The sequence below is a fragment of the Lonchura striata genome, chromosome 4 (assembly GCF_046129695.1).
Source record: "Lonchura striata isolate bLonStr1 chromosome 4, bLonStr1.mat, whole genome shotgun sequence".
In the NCBI taxonomy this organism is placed as follows: domain Eukaryota; kingdom Metazoa; phylum Chordata; class Aves; order Passeriformes; family Estrildidae; genus Lonchura; species Lonchura striata.
This window is the reverse complement of record NC_134606.1, coordinates 44,366,365-44,390,389: the sequence shown is the minus strand read 5'-3', so window position 1 is coordinate 44,390,389 and position 24,025 is coordinate 44,366,365. Positions and strand designations below refer to the sequence as shown.

The 24,025-nt window shown below is 42.0% G+C and overlaps 1 protein-coding gene across 14 annotated transcripts in view; it reads left to right on the top strand.

Annotated features, from left to right (window-relative positions):
• EPHA5 (EPH receptor A5) overlaps positions 1-24,025 on the top strand; it is a 193,491-nt gene that overhangs the window by 87,955 nt on the left and 81,511 nt on the right. For 10 of the 14 annotated variants that reach the window (XM_077782942.1, XM_021532603.2, XM_021532602.2 and 7 more), the window contains one exon: positions 18,860-19,015. The exons of the other annotated variants lie outside the window; for them this stretch is intronic. In XM_077782942.1, coding sequence (XP_077639068.1) covers positions 18,860-19,015 — 156 coding nt within the window. The remainder of the gene's footprint in view (positions 1-18,859; positions 19,016-24,025) is intronic. 14 annotated transcript variants of the gene reach the window in all.

The following is a 24,025-nucleotide window of genomic DNA, read 5'->3' as shown; positions in this document are numbered from 1 at the left end:
CTGGCTAGGACCCTCACTTGCCTGCAGCCCCTCAATTTCTCAGCTCATCTGAGTGCCAGTGGTTGGATCCTGGTTGTGGGGCTCACCCAGGGGCTGTGGGGTGCCAGGACACAGGCACAGAAGCCTGGTCTGCAGTTAGCACTGTATCTCCTGAGATGTACCTTGTGATGATCAGTAGATCCAGTAACACAATCAAAACAGGATTTTAAAAATACCTTGATTTCTGAATTGGAAATTGCTGTGGTTTTTTTCTTTAAAGCAGGTGTTCTTATGGTATGAGAAGACGTAGCTGGAGCAGCAACACAAAATCTTGCAGTGCTTGTAAGACCAGCACGATTCCCATGCATATGGATGAAAACAGAGGAACTATTTGTATTTTCCCCAAAAGACTCCACCAATGTCTGACATGTTACCGCAGGTCTTCCTGCAGAATAACAAAGAAAACAATAGTTTTCCTCTGTGGTCTCATTGACTCTCTTTAAGAGTTCTGGCTTGGTATTAACAAGTAAACAATGTTTGCTTCTGCTAGATTGCCTTATGCTACAGAGATAAAATAAAATTACCGGGAAGGGAAGGTTTTATAAATGAGTTACTGGGGTTTTTTCCCTTTCTGAAAACAACCCAAACCAAATGCTACCAACTGAAAGGAACAGGGGGAGAAGTCACTGAAGGAGGAGGTGATTAGATATATATTTATTGCATTTGTAGGAGTACATTATTGCTGATTCAATGAAATAAGAAAATTGTTTAGGCTTGCCTGAATGAGCATTACTTTATCTAATCAACCTTTTCTAAATTGGTCTTAATGTACTTCTATAAATACATTATTTCCAAACCCCAGGTTGTGTGGGCAGTATCAGTTCTGCTCAGCACTGAAATATGCCCACCCTTTTGTTCCATGTTGGAAACATTATACTTTTCCCCACACACACCCCAGAAAGAGAGAAATTGGCTGGGAAGGATAATGGACTATGTGTGATAGAGAGGAATGGGTTATTTAGTGGTGGGGTGCCAGCCTCTCTGTAGGCAGGCTGCTGAGCACAAGCCTGGGCTGCTGTACGTGTAGGGCTGATTTTGGTAACCTGCTGGACACTTTCTTATGTCCTTCAGGCTGTAAGAGGACTTGGCATCTTTGTGTCCACAAGGTCTCTGGAGTAAATTTCTTTTCCTGGGGCATGGGAAGCCTAAATGCTTTGGCATTTAAGTCCTGAGAAAACGCTGGGTCTTGGGACACGATTGCTGCCAGGCTCAATTTGGGGCTTTTTAGAAGATAACCTCCAAAATGTGACCCAGAAGGCTGTCTTCATGAGGAAAAATGAGGATACTCTGCCAGAATTTAGCATAATATCATGAGGAGCTGCGGTGGTATTGATTTTGGTGTGAGAAAAGGAAGAGCTGCAGTCAAACCCTGGAAGAAGCCATGTGGACTGTGCCTTGAGGAGCTGGGATCAGGGACTAAGCTCTCATCCTGGTGCTAGTGGGCGGGGAAGTTTCTGGCTAAACAGCCAGAGGAAGGTTTGAGCACAGGTTCATGGTTTTTGCTTTGCTAGCAGAGCATGCTCCTACCGGAAATTAAGCTGGGACTGTTCCCTTAAACACATTAAGTGGTTGTAATTGTGTTGTTATTAATCCGAGCTGATATATCTAAATGTCTTTATGCATGGATCATGGAAAAGCTAAATAGCGTTACAGGGCTGGGAAGTAATAAACTTGCAAAAAGGAAAAAAAAAAAAAACCAAACCAACAACCCTTGTCAGTTTTGCCTTTGATAAGCAGTTAATTTATCTCAGAACTGGCAGAATTCCCTGTAGTTTGTGCAGGGAATTTCCAAGTTGTGCTGTGAATATCAGAGTAATATTTTGTTATCTGAGTCAACTGACAAGTGTTGGAGCATGACAGCTATTGGGAAAGCAAATTCCAAAGACAGGTTGAGTCTGAATATATAATAAAGGCTGCTATAGGTTGTATAATGGCAGAACAAAAGGCACGATTGTTGCAGTTAATGATAACAGAGGCTCTTTCTACATTAGTAGGTGGGATGATGTTTTGGGAGTGGATTCATAGGCTGAAGCAGAATGCTGTGAATCTTTCCAAGTCCCTTTTTTGTGCTGGCTGTAGCTTGGCACCTTTGAAAAACCTAGAGCAGGCACTGTGAGCAGCAGTGCACTCCCAGGACACAACTTCAGGTCAAGTTTTATCCCCTCATGAGCTGATGGGTTGTGTTCTAGGTTATAGGTCCATAGGATGCTCCATGGTTAGAGAGCAGTCCCAGGTAAAACTGTGACTGGACAAGGTATTGTGGCACACAAGAATAGCTCACGCTGCTGGGGGACCTGACAAGCAACACAAAATTAAATCTGTAACTTGGATACTCCAGCTGAGGAGCTCCTGCCTATTTGTTTAGGTGTTAAAATGCCTGTGGGGCTGGGGAGCAGAAGGAGGGGTGCTGCAAGGATGGCAAGATAAGGTCTCTCAGGGGCAGACTGGTGTGCAGGGCCCCGGTAGCTGTTGCATTGTGGGGTGTGGCAGAAGAGCACAGAAGCTTAGGAAATCTGACAACAAATTGACTCTGATCCCTGCAAGGCAATAGGAGAAGTTTAATGTGTGGCCTTCTGCAAAAGCAAAACCATCATCGTTTGTAACCTTTCAAGCAGCAGTCTCATTGAAGGGAAATAACAGATAGCAATCTGAATTTTTTATTTATTTGACATACTTTAGAATAAAGATGAGAGCTAGTTTCTACATTTGTTCATCTTTGGAATGACATACAGCTCTCCAAGTAAGCCACACATAAGTTTCACAGACTGTGGTGGTCTGTTTTAGTTTTTTTTAAAAGCTATCAAGTAAATCCAGAGACAAGCAGATAATATACTCAGCTTGAAAATGATAAGCATGGAGATATGAAAGACATTCCTTTCTGTGCTGTTGAAATGGAAAGATTAGTGGAAATGTCATGGCTTAGAATTCATGAAGCAATGTTTCCCTAATCAAGTATCAGAATAAATTGCCAGAGTACAGTATATTTCTTTTACATGAGAAGACTCTGTCTGAAGGCATGCTGAAACAGGTGCTATAAATATATGTAGAAACCCTTATACATAATGTTCTGCATTACAAGGCTTATCTCCTAATTGTGTTATGCCTGTGATTAGCTGCTATAAAACAGCTCAGCATACAACTTCATAAATACTTGCCATAACAGGCTCTGCAGGAGGGGCCTGCCCAAGCATGGTGCTGCCCATTTGTCTTGGCTGGGGGTATGGCCCACGGCTGTCTGGGGGTGCTGCATCCTTTGACTCTGGAGCAAAGAGGACCTAAAGGCTTGCTCTTGCTTCAGAAGAGGTCTGGGCAGTGTCTGCAAGTGATTTGATGCTTTCAAATGGTGAGTGGCCATATCCATATTGTTTCTGCCATTCTTGGGAGATGTGGAAAATGCCAGATTAAGGAAGAATGGGAGATAGAATTTGCATAAGCATGTCCTATACATATAAATGTAAAAATAAGTAATACACACACACACACGCACACACACACACACACACCCTGCTGCTTCTGAGCTGGAGGTTTCTGCCCAGTCAGGTCTGGACAGTAATTAGAATGAGCAACTTCTCAAAAACCTTAAAAAATTATTTAAATTAATGAGCTTGCTTCACTGAAGCAAGTGAGGGAGTGATCACTCCAGGTGCTCTGCTGACAGATCATCTGACCAGGAGCACAACTGGAGCAAAAAAATTCTTACCCCATTAAAGCCAAGTACAGGAAAGGAAACAGGTGCCCCAGCACCTCCCAGGATGGTATGATCTTTGTGCTTCCTTGTTCTGCAGAGGGAGCAGGTTGGAAAATAGCTCTGCTTTCTTCTGAAGATGCTGCATGACCAGAGAGAGGAGGCTACTCCCTGGTAAAGTGAGGTCTTGAGTTAAGTCTGAGATGAGGGACATAAAGCAGGAGAAGTACAAAACCTGACGGAACAACACAGGATAAGTCCCTACTTATTGACCTTGTAATGCGAACCCCATGGGCCAAGTAAGTGTGCCAAAAAATACTGCATGCTATTTTGAGGTTATATTACCTTTTTTTATCCAGCATGGACAAAATTCATGCTCTCTGTTCTGGGGTGAGATTTATAGCAGTGGAGGATATTGGTACTTTTCCGATTACAGAGCTCTGGCGGAAGGAGACGTCCATGCATCCCTCTTGCTGCGAGAAGGCTGACAGCCTGTGCTTATGCCTGCATGTGTATTATCAAGGGTTATTCATTTCTTTTGGATGCAAAACTAAAATTAGTGTCCCTTGGCTTTTTCCTAACTGAAAATGGCTTTTTAAATATGTAAGAATCAGAAATAATTTTTTTGATACCTGGGTCCTTTCCTGAGTCTATCATTCACATGATCATTTGTCATTAGGCACAGCGGGCAGGAGGTTAATTGTAATTGCATGGTCATCTGGACCATTGAGTGATTTGAAGCAGAGTTTCTCTGCTGTGTCAGGTCCAGCAGTATATTATTTGAAAGCATTAGTGCCAGGTTGCTCTTTAAATCTGCCAGGGGGAACTGAGGAAGAAGTGATTTAAGCCTTCGATTTAGTGCTCTCCTCTTGCTGTCCGCTTCAGGCCACTTTACTAGCAATTGCAGAATGTGAGCAGAATTAAAATACAGAATTTTTAAATAAAATCAAATCCAATGTAGCAACTGAGGAGGTGGAACCCTTCATCATGGTAACTTAATACCATGTATCTTTGTTGACAGCTCTATATGTAAATCACTAATTATCCTAAACTATTCAGTTCCCCTCCAGGAAATCTAGACTTCTACATTAAAGGCTGGCTATAAGGAATGAAAGCCTTGCACCAATTCCCCGCAGGTTTTATTAAGCTGCGGAGAAAACCCAAGGTTTTTTGCATTGTAAGTAACAGTGATAGAGAGATCAGCAATTTACCTACATCAGTGGAGATTACTGGGTTTGCAGCAATAATTGTAAGCACTTTACAGCTTCAGTAATACATATTTTCTACCTCGCTGGAGCAGCAAGGTAAGGAGGACATGACTGGCTCTGCTCAACTGAGATCTTTCATCAGCTTGTTCCAGAGGTCATGTACAGGAGTGCTGTGAAAGTGCAAAACTGCTCAAGGGTGTCTGTCATGGGTTCTTTTTGACACAAACTTATTTTAAACCTTCCCTTTTTGGGGGATGGCAGGTCATTTGCAGACATGCCTGATGTCTAGGATCAGCTTTGGTGGCTTTGGAGTTGTCTGGCCCAGCTGAGGGTGTTGTGGTTGGATCCTGGTGGTTGTGTGTGTGGTGGTATGGTGTGTGCCCTCCCATAGCCATGGGATGCCCAACTCTCCTGTCCATCAGACAGCACCCAGCTGCTCCTGTGTGAGCTGGGGAGTGGCTGGGTGCTGGACTCGTCCTGTGATCGCTCATATGAGCTGGACCATGAAAACTGTGTGTTCAGCTGCATGGCCGTGAGAGGACAGGGTGAGAGGAAGATGCCTCTCTGCAGCCTGGGGTAGATGTGGCAGGAGCAGCTGTCATGCATTCTGGAGGAGGAAGAGGCAGGCCCTTGCCTGGTTATGCAGCCTGTAGGCAGCACTGCTGTGGCTGGTGCTTTGTAGAGGTACATTTTGAAAGGTAAGGTATGGTTACAGTCCCACTAATTAATACTTTTTTTTCCCCTGAATTTTAACTGGAGTTGTGTATTCAGCATTGCTTTTAAACCATGCTTGCAGAGATGCAGGAATCACCCAGACTATAAAAATCCCTTTCTTATCTTTATACACCAGCCAGTGACCATAAATCTCTGAACTCTGAGTACTGTCTTGCTTAATGCTTCATTCATTTTCTGTTGTTTCATCTTTGTAGCTATTTTGTACTCTGTTTCATTGTAAATCATTTGCTTGCTTCGGGTCTAAAGTTCTTTGCAGGGAGAAACAAGCTGAAGGCTTCTAAATTCCTACATTATCCCTGGAAGAGACAGCTTCATCACCTTCTGAGTCTTTCCTCAGGCTGGAAAAAGGCAGCCTTGGAAAGCAAAGCTTCCTATTTAGATTTATTCTTAAATCTAATTTCTCTTGAGGAAATGAAAGCATCCTTTTTTTACCTCTCTTTTTAAAAAATAATTAAGGCTCACCAAAAATCTTTCTGTGATGTGTGTGATGAGTGATCCTGTGCCTTCTCCAGCTCTTGTCTCTTGTCTTCTTTCTCCTCTGCCATCTATTTATGTTATTCTTGGCCACCTTTCTTGAAGGAGCTATTGATTAAAGGATGCAAACTGTCTCAGACCTGCATATCAAGCTGCTCTGTTTTTTTTTTTTTTTTTTTTGAGTTCCTCTGTATGTGAAAAGCATCCATTTTTGCACTGCAGTGCAGCTTTACCCAGATACCTGGTTTCTCTCTTTTTTTATTTTTCCTTTGCCCTCCCATCCTGCTAAATGGACATCTTGTCAAATCCTGTTTGTACAGACTGACAGCTATAGAGGTCTTGGAGAAAAAGCCAGATCCCTGCACATACACTCTAACAAACAGAATCAAAATGTCAAGGCACAAATGAAATACATCACTGTGCTTCCCTGTCAGGTTTTGCTAATATCACCTGGCTAAATTGACAGAGGAACACCTGCAGCAAGTTAACCTGGTTTTATTAGCTGTTGTTTCACATATTTATATTTGGTTATGAATATAGAGACTGCTGGGGAGAAAGCTTTAAGTTATTTCCTCACAGGATGAAATACCCCCCATTCTTCATGCCAAATACAGTCAGGGCAGTGAAGTCACTTTCAAATAGCACAGCAATTAATAAAGAAAGAAAAATAATTTCACAGTCTGTTGTTAAATTAGCAATTCTTTAGTGTCTGGAGTTTCTGACAGAATTAATATGCACGCAGAAGCCTTGGGCAGCCTTGGTGCATATCATTTACCCAACAGCTGTAAGAGCCAAATGCAGGGACAAGGAGTGGTGCTTGATTTCAAGAGAAATACTGGAATTATCTGTCTAGTAATCATTTGGCAGCCTTGTTCACAAATAATCAAGAAACATTTGGATTTAGATTACATCCCTCATTCTTTCAAGACAAATATAGGAGAAACTGTGGCTGGAAAATAATGTGTTAAGTAACACGGGTGAAAAAAAGGCAGGGAGCAACATACATTTGAGCAGGGAGAAGAAAATATACAATAAAAGTGCAATAAATTTCCCATGGATTGAAGGGGAGTATTTTTATAGCAGCTTTCTGCAAATTGAATGCATCTACATAAATAATGTAGCAACACATTTAATTGCAACTATTTATTTTTAAATTTGGCTGGATGATGAGAGAATTTCTGCATGGAATAATGAACCTTGTATTTTTACTTGCACAAATTTGAAAAAAAAAATTGTAAATGGTATTTGGGCTAAGTGTCAGAGCCACAGAAGTTTCTGGCAGCTCTCTAGTGCATCTGAAAAGAAACCAACATCCATATGGAATGGATGCTAAATACTGGGGAGACCAAGAGATGACAGAGAGGAAAATATTATCAGTCCATACTTGAGTCCAGTAACTCCTATTTGGTCTTTCAATGCAGAGTGTTCCTCTTCAAATAAAGTAATTAATACTCAACATTTTACATTTGCCTTCTGCTGGCTTTGCTGGTGGTTTTCTTGTTTTCGAGCTTTTTTCTCAAAAAGTCTAGTAACCTCTTTTTCCCACTTGGGTTTTTTTTGGGCCTTCTCTTCCTCATGACAAGACTGATTCTTCATGTTACCCTACAGTCTCTAGATTTCAGGGCTACTGAGAGGACAGGCAGCACCTTCCTGTGCCACCCTTTCCTGCTGGGTATCACAGGATAGATGCCACAGTCCTTGACAAGCCTTTGGAAACAAGGTGGGGAATTGGAGCTGGCAGTGAGGAGTGGCAAGCTGTTGAGGATGATTGTGAACGAAACATAAAAAGACCAGCAGGTCTTTTTTCTTTTTTTCTATTTTCTTTCTTCTTTTTTCTTTTTTCTTGCAAGGCATAGGTATGCCAAACCAAGGTTGCAGTGCCCTTGTGCCCATGCCAGCTGCTCCCTTTTCTCTCCTCTTGGTGTCTTCCAGTCTTCCCTTCAAGAAATCAACATTAATGGTTTCTGTAAAGCAGAAGGTTTGGTTTGGTTTTTTTGTTTGGTTTTCTTTTTTTTCCCCCAAGCTGCCTTAGAAAGACTGTCCAAGTTGATGCAATGCAAGGGTGCAGAGATGCAGCAAAAATTACAAATGAATGCAGTGCTTGGTTTCCAGGGCAAACAAGCTCATAAAGGCAATGCTTATTTCTTTGATATAGCTGCCATGTGAGCTACATGTGAGCAACATGTATTCATTTATAATAGTTTGATAATTAAATTTCCATAAATCAAGCTTTGGCAGCTCACAACCTTAAATAAAAAGCCTGTGAGAATGCCAGCATTGCTGCTGCAAAGTGTGCTTCAGGCTAGTACTTTAGAGTATGGGGAAATGGATTTGGCAGGAAGGACATTATGGTAAGGCTTCATGTAGTGAGAGGGAAGGCAGTGTTTGCTTTACTTTACTTTTTGCTTCATGTGTGAATTTCTGGAACAGTTGCATATGTCAAACCACCATTTTTGGGGCAAGAACAAAGCCTTTGAGAAGAGGTAATGGACAAGGCTGTTTGCAGGATGTCTCCTCCCAATAGATGTTTTTGTCTTAGAAAAGTACTGTTTGTATGCAAAATAATGTTTATGTTACATGGAAAGCAATATTTATATGTCTGATAAAACATCATCTTGAGATATAACTGCATTTTTTTTTCCCTCTGGGCTTTCGGGTTTTTTCTGACTGGGCTGGAGTCATGGCAGTTCTAGCTAGTTCATGGCAAGGATGACCCAACTCTGGCATCCAAAAGCCATTAGGCTCCCTGCCCAAATAGTGTTGAGATTGGCTTCAAAACCATGGGGTTTAAAGTGTCAAGTTACATTGTTTTATCTTATGTTTGATCATGTTCTACATGGAGCATACTTTCTTCCAGAAACAGGAGAGATGGTACTGCAATAAATTGTCTGATGGATTGCAACACAGAAGAAAAGCTCCCAGTATTGTCCGGCTGGCATGGGAGGAGTCAGCAATGCCTCAGGATGCCTTTTGTTGAACTTGTTCTTAAAGAGGAGCTGTTTGGTGGAGTTACTTGGCAAGGCAGATGAGCTGTAAAGTGTTGCAGTGTTCATCTGACCCAAAGGGGTAGTTTAATCAACTTAACAAATAATCTCAGTATTTTTAAGTCTGGTTCTAATTAACCAATCAGTCTGGTTAATTAAACTGAAATGATGAAGCATTCTATCTTCATGTGACAGAATAACTGATGTTTCTGCACTTGGTTGTGTGTTTAGAGCTTGCTCAGCTTTCCTGGTTAAATTTCTCAAGGTTTTAATATTTGCCATGTCTTCCTTGTACACACACTCCTTGATTTGTGGCCTTTTAGCAAGCCAGAGCATCTTGTAGTATGCATATCAGGACAGAATTTAGCTCAGTGGGACCTCCTTCTGTAACTCCAACCAATGTGCTCCAGTGCAAAGGCCCATGAGCTTCTGTGGAAGGAGGCATGGCTGAAGGGAGGTGTTCCCCAAGACATATGTCCATGTTTCTTTCTGTGCACCTCTCAGCTGCCTGCCCACAAAATTGCCTGCCTGCAAAATTGGCTAGCATCACCTATACCTTAAATTTGCAATGACAACAAAATACCCCAACAAAAACCACACACCAAGAAACATCATTTCCCCAAAGTCATTGTTCTGTGCATAAACCCATTTAGCACACTTAGTTCTGTCAGCTCTGGATAAATCCTTCCTATCTTTTTTTGGTCAGGGCTATAAAAGATCCATCTCCGTCGCCCTCTGATGGAATTTGAATAGATGTGTCTGGAGTGACATATGTTCAGCCATAAATTACAGAGGAACAATTTTAAACCAAATTGTCTACAGCCAATCCTGCCGAATTTACCTCCTGAGACAGATGATCATAAAGCTAGAAGCAAACAAGCCCTTAAACATTTGACGCCAGCTTTGAAAGGATCATTTTGAGTAGGTGCTAGCATCATTGTAGATTGCTGGAATGCTGCCTATTTTGGACCAAATAGTCAGCAGAGGAAAGGCTGATTTTATATCAGCGAGAAATTTTGTTCACACAAACGAAGTTCAGCAAGGTAGAGCAAATTGGAGGGAAACATTTTAAGAATTTTTAATTCTCTTTACTGTCTGCATATGTAGAGTTTATTAGTTCAGGCTAAAACCTTAAAATGTTGGTAGAGTAAACACACATGGTATAAATCATCAAAATAAATCCTCCCAATCATCTTATTTCTTAACCACAGTGGCTTGCAGTTGTCCTAACCACAACATAATTAAAGAATGTTTCTTTCTTTGCTGGTTGGGCTCCAGATCCTTATGGCAGACTCAACAATAAGACTAAAACCCTTTCATTGTAGTATTCTGCCAGCAAATGTGTAGCTTTGAAGAGCCCCATTTTCCATGAGATTTTGCCAACTGATCTTTGCATTACTGTCTGTAATAGGTGTATACAGATGGACACGGGGGGGTTTTGGCTGCATCATTTTCAAGTTTGATCCTGTCCCCCCAGCTGCCTTTAGGGACGATGCTTGTTATTGCTATTCAGTCAATGCTGCTGTCAAACTCGAGGGAGTTCTGTGCCTTGTCCATCAATCCTCCCCTCGCTGAATGTTTAAGTCGCCATTCGCATAACAAAGGATAACCCGGGTGCATGTCTTTGTGTGCAGAAACCCCCAAAATAGATTCCTGTGCCTCTTGGATTACTTGTGGAGCCAGGCATCTTAAGTTATGTTTTACGAGCGTGCAGAAACAAATGTGTCTCTGCTGCTTTCTGTGTCTTAAATTGTATTTTTACTTTAGGTGCAGCATTGTAAAGCATGGCTTCCTCTGTTTAAGGGAGTAAAATGATTTCAGTTTGTCTTCATTAAAAAAAACAAAGATAGTAATTTAGGAGTAATTTAAGTGCATCTTTGTCCCACACCTCAGAGAACAAAATGAAGATACACAGGTAGATTTTTATGGACATAGAGGTTTGTGAAGATACATAATTTATAAATATGATATGCAGAAAAGCTGCAGCAACAGGATGTGGACTTCCTTTTTTTATTGTAAGCCAGATAGTTGGAGTTCAGTGAGATCCACCTGCACCTGTCCCTCGTAGCCAGAGAGCAAGGAAGACTGCAGGTGCCACCTGTGCTGAGAGCTGAAGGAGCCCTTGTACATGCTTGCACAAGCACGCAGGTGTTGGTCACAGAAATTTTGGGTTTGCTAGGAAATGACACTTCACCTTAAGTGCTTCCTCTAGAAATGTACTGGTTTCTCTCAGGTGGTTTTTTTTTTTTGGACTGGTAAGTTTGGCAAAAAGGAAGACCCCAGAAAACCAAAGCACCGTTGCCTAGCCCAGCAGTTGTCACAGCCTGAGAGAGCAAGCCTGTGCAATGCTAAATGCTTTTGAAAAATCTTCTGTTTCCCCTAAGAACATTTATTTTCCACAGCTTGCTTTCCTTCTGCGAAATCAACCCAAATGATAGTGTGGGTTTGCATATATGGCAGGATAAATCTCTTTCCCTGCTCCTCCATCACACTGCTGAGAGTTTAGGCTTGAATCAGGTTTTGCCTCATTGATTGCTTTAAAACCTTCTTTAGAGCAAAGTCAGAATGTGCAGAAATATAGCCCATTAAGATACTAATGTAAGCATGAGCATTTTCAAATGTGTTGTGTTCTAAGTATTTTTATGTCTTGAAAATGTAGTTTACTTGGGAATTTGATGAATTTTTCAGGGTGATGCCATGTGATGAAGTTTTATACCATTTAGAAGAAAGATATTAATGTCATTAGTGCCAGTTAATTCTTTGTTTTCTAGCAACTACGGTTATGTCATAAATTGTTGTGTGACAATTTAGTGAGCCACATGATAGAAAAAAGTGGTATTTCAGAGGAAGGAACTGAAGGCACTAACTTATTTATATTCTAGTTTTTAAGGTTGTTTTTGTATTCAGAGCTAGAGCTGATTTCAATGCAGAGTGGAAATAATTCAGCCTGAGTTAGTGTGGGGTTGGGCAGGACAGCATCAAAAGACAATGTTTCCTTAGAACAAAAGAAAAAAAGCTTTAAAGAATATTTCCTATTTGAGATAGATGAATTGGTTGAGATCCAAGCTAGAGGCCGAGTCTCTCTTTTCATAGTGCAGAGCCTGTAGATGCCTCACTTGTCCAGCAAGTTCCAGGACATCGTTTAAAAGGACATTTAGCAGCTCTTGGACTGCAGCATCGGGTTCTGGGCTTCCTGAGAGATGCTGGCAACTCTGCTGGATTGAAGTGAACCGGCAGCTTCAAATTACAATGTTTTATTAGTGGGTATTTATTTAATTCCCTTCAAATCCCTAAGGCATACTACAGGAAACAACATAGCACTATTGCAGATAGAAGAGACCAAGCCTAGAAGAGATATAATCGGGGCATTTTACACATTTTTCTGTAGCTTTGTAGCTTTGGCAGCAATTTCAGCATCAGCCTGCAGTTCAGGAAAGCTTATAGGGAGGGCTGGATTAGCTCTTTGGAGACTGCTTGTAAATTCTGCAGAAGGATGCTCTGTGGTGGGTGGCTGTAGTTCTTGAAATACTTTTTAGAAGAGCTTGGCATTCATATGTTTATGCTTGTTGGGAGACACGAAGACAGTCCGTGGTGGTTTTCTGTTTTGTTTTTTCTTGTAAGTAAAAGAGCGTGTCAGGAGCACAAGCTGAGGCTTGGAGCCTCTCAGCATTTTAATTGATTCCACATTGTAAAGACTGTACCTCGCTAAACCCTTTTATAGGTTTTGGACACATCTAAGAGGCAGCAGCACCCTCTTCTTAGAGCAAACACTTCAAGGCATGGCAGCTCCAGAGAACAGGGGCTGATTTATTTGTAGCTTGTTTTTGCTCAGATCCTTCAACTCTCAAGGCATATTCCTGCACCAGAGCAATGTGCTAATGAAAGCAGAGCTGATGAGCTACAGAGCTGAAAACACAAAACACACACACACACACACACACACACACACACACACACACACACACACGCACATCCCTCCATATCCTGCTTGTGTTTCAGCTGAGAGCTGCCTCATTGTGGACTATGGGTCTGTCCGTGCGGCAGAGAGTTTTACACTGTGCTTACATTTAAAAGTTGTAACAATTTGAGCTGTGTGTCCCTGTCTGAAGAAGTTGGCAGTCTGGAAAAGTAGATGGGACTGAGGATGTGAAACAGAAGCCGGGGCACTTTCCAGGCTGGGGAGAAAACCTCAGGTTCAGTCAGATAACCTGTGCTCCATCTAGGGCAGGCATCCTTATTCTCATTATTTTTTGTTGGATTTAGTCCTTTAGCTTTATTATGGATTAGTGGTACTACCTTATGAGTTACATTTGTGGTTTCTGATTACTGTGGAGACTAATTTGGTGCTCTGCAAGGGAGACAGTGTAATTCCTGTTTGAGTTTTATGTTCTGGGACATATGAAAGGTCAGTTTACTGATCCTAAGCACTTAAGTACTACGAGCTTATCCTCCCAGCATCACACAAGTGTGAAGAGAGTAATAAGTTGGACCTTTTTTATATCTCCTGGGGTTTTAAGGCTTATAGGGTCATGTTTCCTAGTTTCTCTCTCTACAAGGACAAAACTGGAATTCCCATTAATATTAGTTATAGGATAAAGAGACCAGTAGAGTATTCTGCAAGCAGTTGGCTGATGTTTCACCCTATCCTTTGTTCTTGTGGGACACTAACTGCCTCAGTGTCTGCTAGAAACTCAGCACAGTGGAGAGGAGGCTGTCTAGGAGGTTCCTGGAGTGTATGGAGTATTAACTTCCTGATACACCTGCAAGTGAGCCTAGCAGGGTCAATGCCCAGCTGGACCTGCTGCTTATGAAGAGAGTAGGGCTGGTGGGAGATGGGGTGGTCAAAGACATTGTGACCAAGGAATGACAAAGTTTTAAATTCTTGCTGAAATAAGGAAAGGGGTCTACAAAACCTGCCTTGGAGTTCCAGAGAGCGGACTTTGGCCTGTTCAGGACACTGGTTCAGATACAGTCCTTTATAACAAAAGGGTCCGGGAAGGCTGTACTTCAGGAAGAAAATCATCTGCCTGGCAGTTGGTGACAGGATGAGAGGAAATAGCTTCAAGCTGCACCAGGTGAGATTCAGGATGGACATCAGGAAGAATTTCTTCACTGAAAGGATTTTCAAACACTAAGAGAGGCTTCCCAGGGAAGTGGTGGCATCACCATCCCTAGGAGTGTTCAAGAAATGACTGAATGTGGCATTTGGTGCTATGGTTTAGTTGACATGGTGGTGTTCAGTCAAAGGTTGGACTCAATGATCTTGGAGGTCTTTTCCAGCCTTAATGATTCTGTGTTAGTTAGGTGGTCTTACTGACATGATCATGTGAGCAGGGAAAGTCTCAGATGTGGTCCCTGCTTCCAGCCTGTGTTGCCTTGGGTGCAGCAAAGGCATGGGGCAGCTGGAGAGGAGAGTAGCCCTGCCTATTGTCTGCAGTCTTCAGCCAAAGCTCAGGAAAGGGATGGTTACAGGGACGCAGCACAAATCATTTGATGTTAAAGCTTGCAGAAAAGAGTCTGGCAAGTAGTCCTAGCTGGTTGGTGTTAATGGCTTGTTCTCCCACCTTTTTCTTTGTGTCCTCACTGGTGCTCACTGTCTCTAGTGCTGGTATAGCACATTCAGCATGTTGTTCACAGAGGCCAGTTTTCATTGTAAGAGGACCAGTGGTTCTACCTCCATCCACCCACGTTCCTTCCTGGAGCTGATGTCTTTCAGCATGGCTCTTTTGGGCTCCCCTCTGCAAGGTACAAAGACAGTTTCTAATTTGATTGCTGTCGGTTTAAGGGATCAGCTCATGCCATGGCAATCCCAAGATACTCTTGCTGCCATCCTTCACCATGGCATGTCCCTCTGGCCCCTTTAAAGAGTGCAGCAAGAGGCTGCACAGATGTTAATGCTCTGTGCGTGTCACATTTGTGGTTGCTATTAAAAATAAAAAGAGTGAAATTGATTTGCTAATAATGGATGTGCTGTTAACAGAAACACATCCCACTTGTACCTAACACTAGCAGGTTGTTTATGGCATATTTGCTGTCTCTAAAAATAATATTTTTTTCCAGCAACCGATTTAATTTAAAGACTATTTTCACACATCACTGGCTGTTAATCAGTTAAAGAGTTTTACTATTAAGAAGAAAGAAGCAGATCTCATCAACAGCTTCAAACTTGATTTCATTTCTTTGCAGCTGGCTTGCAGCAGATTATGGGGAGCCTTAAGCTCATCTTATTTCTTCTGCTTTCCTATCCCCTTTAAAAGAGAGATAGTGCTATTATCTGTATGACTGTACTGTGCTAGTTCTGTGTATCCTTTCAATAGCTGGTGAATTGGAAGTACTGAGATAAAAATATAAGAAGACTAAAATAAGATTTAATTAGGAATTAAACACCAGACACCCATGTAATTTTAAATAAAGCCATGTGTATTTCATGAAGAGATTGTAAGATTGACTGTCAGAAGAGGAATGGTAAGATAAGAGACCAAAACCCAAGATACATGCAAGGTAAGTTGTTTTTGGCCCTGTTCTGCTCTGAAACAAATTTGCAAAATGTCTGAGACATTGCCACCAGTGGCAGAAAATGGGCAGCGTACCAGCTGCTGCTTTTGGCTGTTCAGCTCATCAAAGACTGTGCTCCTGGGTCAGTTTTCATCTAAACAGGGTCCATTCCATCACAGCATCTGTCTGTTAAATGATTGCTGCTTGAACCATCTCACAGGCTGTCCTCTCCTTGGTGTTGTGTACAAAGCAAGCACAGGAAAGGATACAGAGGGAAGTGTCATAGTAGGTACAAGTCATGCCTGAGATACCCATGCAGCTACAGCTGTTTCTGTTCTTGAGCATGGTAGTGCAAGCATGGCTTCCATCAGGAGCTGCTGGTCATGAGAGCCTGGAAGACTGTGCTGTGGAACCCTGAAAATCCCCATCCTCCCAGAGTATCTGTGTGTGGATTCACCAGCACCATTCACTGTGGCACTTTGTGCATTTATTTTGACTTTCTATACACTCCTTTATTGCATAACTCATCTCCTGTCCCTGAATTCTTCCTGTCTAACTGATACAGGAATATTTCACCTCAGTCCAACCAGATGCTGCTCTGCTGCCTGTTTTGAGAACTCATGCTGAAATCTTCAGTGTAACACAATGCTCTTGAGCATTCCTCCTAATACTTTTTGAATATAAATGGGACTTACCTGACCCATGAGAGCCTGCAGTTTATACAAAAATTAGTCTTGTTCAGTTCTATTTCACATTTCTCATTAAAACATGGGTTATTTGCCTCGTGCATCTCTTGGCTCCATATTTATTCATGAAAAGCACACATTCCCTTTGAGCTGAGCCACGTATCGTACCATCATCAACAAGCTACACCTCGTTTAAAATCTGTCAAGGAAAACTGACTTATTTTGCATTTGCTGCTTTGCAGAAAATAGAAGCACAGTAAACTCTTGTGCTGTAATGATTTTCTGTCTGTCTTGATAGAACATAATGAGATAAATTCAGGTCCCTTTTTGAGGGCTAATTACATTGAGTACACAATAGATGTGCACCGCTGTCATTACATGTTGCACATTTTAGTGCTTTCATTTCTCCACCTCTGTTGTCTGCATGTGCAAGGGTGTTTGATTTGGCCTTGAAATACAAATTGTGGGCTAGAGAGGGTCTATCTAGTGGTCTGTTCTCCCAAAAGACCCTCCAGAGAAAGTATAATGGTCCTTGCTGTAGGTAGGGCAACATTTGAAGGTGATTGTAAAGTAAATAAAAGAACTTACGTGCTGGAAACTGAGGGATATGCCATTAAGCATGAGGGCAGCTTGTGGCAAGTCTGCCAAAAGCCATCAAGATCAGATTCATCCCTAGATCTGTTTGTTGGTCCTGGTGTCTGGGCAGAAAGCAGAACAACTGCACCCTGCAGATGGATACCACAGCCTAGGAATGGAACACTAGTTGTATGATGAGAAAATTTGGAAAACAGGATTTTAATACCTGTAAATCCCTCCAGTCCAAGCAGTTGTTCTCTACCCATGTTGTGGGAAGAAAGGGAAGCTGTGGAATAGAGTGAGAGGGTGTTGGTTTGGGGAGGTCAGAAGGGTGATGGTCACCCCATACAGCAGGGTGGAGAGGCTGCAGATCCATGGGGGTGACCTGGCAGCCTGTGCTGAGCCTGGGACCTGCTCAGGGCTGTGTGGTGCCTGCTGTGAGAGGTGCATAGTGCAGGCGAGGCTGTGGAGGTGGGGTCTGGGGGAGGTCTGTTGGTTGCTCTTGAATCACACATTTGATGCATGAGTGATCTTCATCACCAAAGACTAACTTTTCAGTTCTGGGAGTTGGGAATTGATCTGCAAGTGTCTCACCCTTGGTGAAGAAACTATTGACGTAAAAGGGAAGATGTCAAGGGAGTTTCTCTGGTACTTCAGGAAGTAGAGCCAACTTTAGAAGCAGTTGTCCTAGTTGGTCTATCAGAGGAAAGGGATCACTAGTAAAAACCTATACTTCAACTACAGTGAAGATGAATTCTGTCATCACTTGCTGAATTTTAGCACATGCTGTGATTGCCTGAGACATTCCTGATGGGATAATATTAGTGCTTTCACTGTGAACTCATTTCCTGTGCAAGCTAATTACAACTGGGAGAGTTTGAATGCAGATGGAAAGGCTCTGGGATTTCCAGGTAACTTCTTCAAGTCTGCTAGCAGATCTGTGCATCATTAATATCATACTAGGCAGAAATATTTTAAAGCAATTCAGAAGGAAGAAAGGTAACAGCACTTTAGAGCAGCTTTAACATGCCTCCATGTCTCTGCTCTTTGAGACAAACAGAAAATCAACATTTTCTCCTTTTGCTAACAGTGCATTTGTAATTCTGTATATAATGGTAAAATAGAGAGTCAGCTGGGTTTTTTTCCTAAAAAAAACACAAACTGTGGCTATCACTGCTTCTGGCTGAATGTGCACACACAGGTGAAGTGCAGAGAGCTTTGCATAGGTGAAAAAGCACTTGTTTCAGGAGGATGGAAACAAGATATTACTGTATTCATTTCAAATTACTTAAAAAAAATCTCAAGCTACCCATAGCCATGGATTTGTAAGAAAAAAAGTATCTCACAGATCAAGTCCTTGTGCCTTGCCATGCATATGTATTGGAGCTGGAAGAAATATCTTGTATGTTTAGCATGCCTGGTTCAGACTATACCCAGAATAGCCTGTCATATGGAGCACTTTAAAATTCATCACAGGTTTGCAGGGGGAAAGACCCTAGGGAAGTAGCCTTATCACAATGTCTTAAAGATGTCGATCTTGAGATCCCCTCCACTACTGTGTTACTGTTTGTTTGCTGAGACATTGATTTCTGGGTGTAGAACATCTTAAACAAAAAACCATGAAATGTATTTTACCTGTTTTCCTAAGACTGAACGGAAAAAAAAATCACAGTAATGTTTTCTTAAAGCAGAGCCCAGATGATGTTTCCTCTAATGCATTCAACAAGGAAAATAAATATCCAGCAATGGCAGATGCTAGGGGAAAGAAATAATCAGCAAATTCACATTCTCTTTTCATGCAGATATTTAAGTATGCGCTATCTGCTAGTGGCATAGACTGTTTTAAAATATGCAAACTAAATAGCTCGCAAGTATTTGTCTGTTTTATGGCTGAAGATATGGGGTTTTTTTAAAAGGAAATGTGAAGAGATTAATTTTATGATGGGAGAGCTTAGCCTGTGGTTCTTCTTTTCACAGTATGCAGACCTGGGTTCTTCAAAGCTTCACCCCACAGTCCATCCTGCAGCAAATGTCCCCCTCACAGCTACACACTTGATGAAGCATCCACATCTTGCCTGTGTGAAGAACACTATTTTAGGAAGGAATCAGACCCACCTACAATGGCCTGTACAAGTAAGCATGTGCTTATAGGGTTGTTTTTAATCCTTTCAAGCTGTTCCTGTACTGTGATTAGACATTATGATACTAACTAATGTGCTTTTTCAGGCTCTGCACTGGAGTCTGAACTAGTCTTAACACACTTGTAACGTCACTGTCTTTGTCCACCGTACTTCCAATTACACAAGAAGAGACTTGCCGATGCTTTTTGCTTTGAAAGCTGGCATCCAAGCCAGCAAGAGCTTTTGTAATGAGCAGATGCTCCATCTGACCCCTGCACTGCTGAGTGGACTCAGCCAGCAGCATGGCATCGGGCATCCCTGTCCGTGTGCGTGGGTGCCAGCGTGGGGCACGCACACGGAGTTAACCACGGGTAGTGCTCGCCAGCAGTAGGCATGGATGGAATCTCCATGGTCCTGCTTGGTGTCACCCTGTAGCTCATTTTCAGGAAACAAGCTGGGAGAGAGCCTCCTCTTTCCAATCTGCCTGGTGGTGGTCACTCTTCTCAAAACTCTGTGAGGGAAACTGCTTTTCCAAAATGTAGAACTTATCCCCTGGATGTAGGGGGTGGGCAGTATAACAGGCACATTGGGCTACTGGGACGCCAGGGTGGAGTTGTCTTAATCAGAATCACTAATTTTACCCTTCTTCTGCCATCCATGAGCTGTCCTGTCAGCTGTACCTTGAAAGTCCCTTGTTCAGTTTATGTTTCAGATACTTAAGACCACAATGTCCGTGGTCCCAGCTAGCTAGTCCTACTGAGTATAGCACAAATCTGAGCTAGGACTGTCATGCTCCAAATGTAATTTTTGTGGTGCAGAAGTGGTTGAAAACTACTGAAATGGAATTGCACTACTGGTGCAGGAGCAGTTTGGGACTTCCAAGAAACTTAAGCAATGGAGGAAATGTAGATTTATGACTCCATACAAGCTCAGAACCACTGGACAGTAATGCAGTGGTGACTTCCATACTGTGGGGAAGTTCTTTGCATCATGTAGGGATTGTAGTGGTTTTTGTGCTTTTCCCAGTGAATACAGATGTCCTTCCTAACTCCCCAAGTTTCCACTTCAAAAAGAGAAAACAAAAAAGTCTGTTCCTATTGGAGACACACTCTCTCAAAGGAAATTGCCCTTGGCTGCTCTCTGCTTGCCTGCAGGAGGCACTTGGAGCAGAATTGGGCCCCTTGAACTCTGCCTTTGATTTTCACCAGGCAAAGGAGCATGGCTTTTGGAAGCTGTACTGAAGGGAAGGAGAAGGCAGCCTTAGGCAGCATTGGAGTCACTGGTGCTGTCAGATCAAAGAGGTCTGGGGGGTGAGTCAGGCAAGCACTTCCCAGTTTATTAAATAGGTGTGCCAGAGTCTTTTGGAGACATAGCCAGGGTGGGTTATAGCATGAAAAATCTGATACCAGCATTTTTTGATGTTCATTTTACCCCTTGGCCTGACTTAAAAAACTCAGATAAACGTGGTCCAGCATGGTATTGGGAAACACACTGAGCTCTGGAACACTCTTAAAGTAGGTTTTTCTGTGCAGACAGAACCAAAGCCAAAGGGTACAGAGAGTTACGCCAGACTGGTGTCCGCTGTGCCTCCGGCCCACCATCAGTGGTGTTGCTTTCTGCCCTTCTCAGAGTGGAAGGGTACGCATCCAGCCTGTCCTGCTGGTGCATTAGCACAGGGAAGGAGCTGCCATCCCAGAGGAGGATGTTTATGTATGCCTATGGCCTGAGCAGCATCAGCAGGTTCGGAGAGGCACAAGCAAGTGAGGTGAACAACTCCTGTTAAAAAGAAATGAAGTTCAAGAGCTTGTCTCTCCCAGGTTTCTAGTGCAGTTCAAACCCTTTAGGTGAAGGCTGTAATTTCCAACTCTGCAAATGCCATGGGATTTTCTTTTTATGTTTGTTTGAGGATTTTGTGCTTATTAATTGGTGGTGACTGTCTGAGTTTGTTGGCTTTTACTGTTTGGGTGGGTTTTTTTCAGTGTGGGTTTTACTTTTGTTTTAAGAGCTTACTGCAATCTAGTTTAAAGCCCAGACGTGGTGCCTGAAGCTGTGTTAGGCTATGGCTTGGCAGGGTACCAAGTCCTTCTGGGGCAGATGAGAAGTTTAATACCCATCAAGGCACAGCTCAGCTTCTGTTTCCCTCTGCAAAGCCCAGAGCCACAGTTGAGGACATTGCAGCACCTCTGCTGGCATTCATGCCTACCACCCCAAAAGCGGGGTGGAATATCTGAGCCTTCTCCATGTGCTTCTGTCACCCTCACCTTCCCCATTTATCTTTTCGTAGGATTTTGTCCCAATACTGCTCTGTTTGTGCTGAAGGTGATGAGGAGGGCTCCATGTGCTGCACCAGCTCAGCAGCAGGGGTAGAGGATTTTGGCAGGGGCTGTAAAGAGTAGGTAGCAACAGTGGTATTTTAAACCAGTCCAGTTATATCTGGAAGGCAACAGCTTATCATGAACTAAAACACAAGTGAGAGAGACTTGAGTCATGAGTGGTAGCAAAATCCTGTAAGGGTTTTTTTTTTAATGTTTTTATTATTTATTGCCACAGAAGTTAATAATATTCATAGGATTCCTTCAACAAGAAATGCAGTTAATTTTAGAGAATACATCAATGTTTATTTTCACATCTACACCTGCAAAGTCCCCTTGCCACTCAGTACAGCTGTAAAATCTAAAATCACATTTTCCTAATTTAAAGCAAGTGTTTTTCAGTTCCAGGCTGCATGAGTCTCCCCACCACCACCACCACCAGCATCACTAAAGAAAAGTAGCTGCTATATCACTGTCACTTGCTCAGTTAAGTACAGGATGAGGGAGGAATACATTTTTGTTCAATTTTTCCATTTTCTTAAGTATGTTTTATAAGTAATGGTTGGTAATTTTGAAACTAATAGTGCTGTGATAGAGTCTGAAATAATTAGTGCTCTCAGACAAAAAAGAAAACATTTTGGTGCTGATGGATATTTGATAATTCTCTTAATATTATTATTACTTTCCAGGAAGTAATTGCATTTTATTTCTTCTTAACTAAGTAATCCTAGCTTCAGTTCCTTGTACATCTTTAAAACCAAACTGATCTCTTTAAAACCAAAACAGTTCCACCCTTTTTCTTTTCTCTTCATGTCTCTAATAAGTAGCCTTATTGTTGCTCAGAGCATGTTGGGGAAATATTTGCAGTATTATGACACATGGGACAAATTGAAGACTTTATTGTATTTACTGTAATAGTCTACTTGGAAAAAGTTTACAGTTAACTTCAAGTGCTTACATATGTATATTTCTATCTCGAGAGTGACTTCTCTCTTAGGTTATATTTTTATATTTGTGGATCAGTAAGCAACAGGTTTGCTGTCCATTAAGGAAAACACCAGTATTTTTGTTTTCAGAAAGTATTTGCCTCTTGTCAGAAAACTGTGGTGCAAAAGGAGTGAATCTGAGGGTCTAAAGTAGCAAATTCAAAATTTATATCTATCTTTTTAAAAGTCAGTAGACTAATATCTGTGCCCTTGACAGCAAGAGTTTGGAAATTAAAGCAGACCACCTTAGCAGATCTAGAGTCCCCCTTCTCTGAAGGTAAAACACCTTTTTGTTCTCCCAGCTGGGGTTTAGCCAAGCTTTATTCAGGTACAGCTTCAGGATTCTACTCAAGACCTTTCTCTGAGGTCCTGTGAGCACACTAATTTTATAGGTTACAAAAGCCAGTTTTAAAGCATTTCCACTGAAACTGATGTTTTTAAGCCTTCAAGAAGAGTAGCTGACTTTTCTGTACAAAGCAAGTAAAAACCTCTGGTGACTTTACAAAAGTAATAATTTATCCCCCATTAAAGACACATTGTCCACTAAGTGTTTCTTGTGCCTGAGTTCTTTATTTTTTCCTAGAGTACTGGCATCAGCAAAAGGGCATTCATCCAGTGGAAGAAAAAACAGGGCAATTTAACCAGTAAAAAACATATAAAAAATCCTCAAGTGCAGTACATATAACTCCATACAGCTCCAGTGATGAATTCCATAGTTTCCATTATATCAGTACAAGTGTGACACTGCAGAAAATAGTCTTGACTTGGGCTGTATGTTGGTGCCATTAGCTAAATAGTGCTGGATCCCTGGGGTGCAGCTTGGGAGTGGATTGCTCCCAGTTCGTAGGGATCTGAAGGGATCACAGAACAAAAACAAAGATAATCTGGCATTTCCTAAACTAATCTATCTTTTTTTCTTCAACTGCTTTTCCGCTGAAAAACAAGAACAAAACATAAACAAAAAACCATCAGGATTATTTATTTCCTCTGGCAGCAAGTTTCTCATTGAATCAGAACAGCTTGAGTCAAAATCATTAGTGTTTCAGTTTATCAGTGTTACAAATTTTATAGACTCAGAGTGGGAAATAGAAAAAGGAAATGGAGGAGAATGCTTCTGGTTTATAAGGTGATTTCATTTTTGCAACACTGCTTGTTTTAAATAACTAATCGAGTTTAGTTATCACAACAAAATGAGAAGATGACAGCCTAAGTCAGCCTGTTAAGATTCATATGGATGTCTAGCTAGTGAAGCTACTTGTTGGACCTTTTTCAAGGAACTGCTCATGGGTTTTGACAACTTCATTCAAACCATAGAGGAATGTGTTGTGTTGCCTTCCTTCGCAAAAATCCCAGCCTTTGCTGTATAGTCTCTGGTGGTGCTGTGACTAAAATCCATCCTGGCTTGCTTTGATAAATTTCCTCTTTCTTCATCATTCATTAGCATTCCCTGAGTACTTAACACAAGGATATCTTGCATGGGACTTCTGCTTGTCCTTTCACATTGTCTTCAGGGTGTATCTGCAGCTTGCCCTTCATCTGCAACACAAGCCTGTTCAAAACAAAAACCTTGCACCACCTTTTGCGAGGAAGCAAGTCTTGAAGGTGCCTCCAGGTGGGCTTTCCTTGCCCAGCCATGGCCTTTCCCACCAGGATGAAGAGAAGCAGCCCACTTTTTGCAGGTGCTCTGGTGCCTCTGCAGCAGCTGCTCCTCCTTGGATAGCCTTG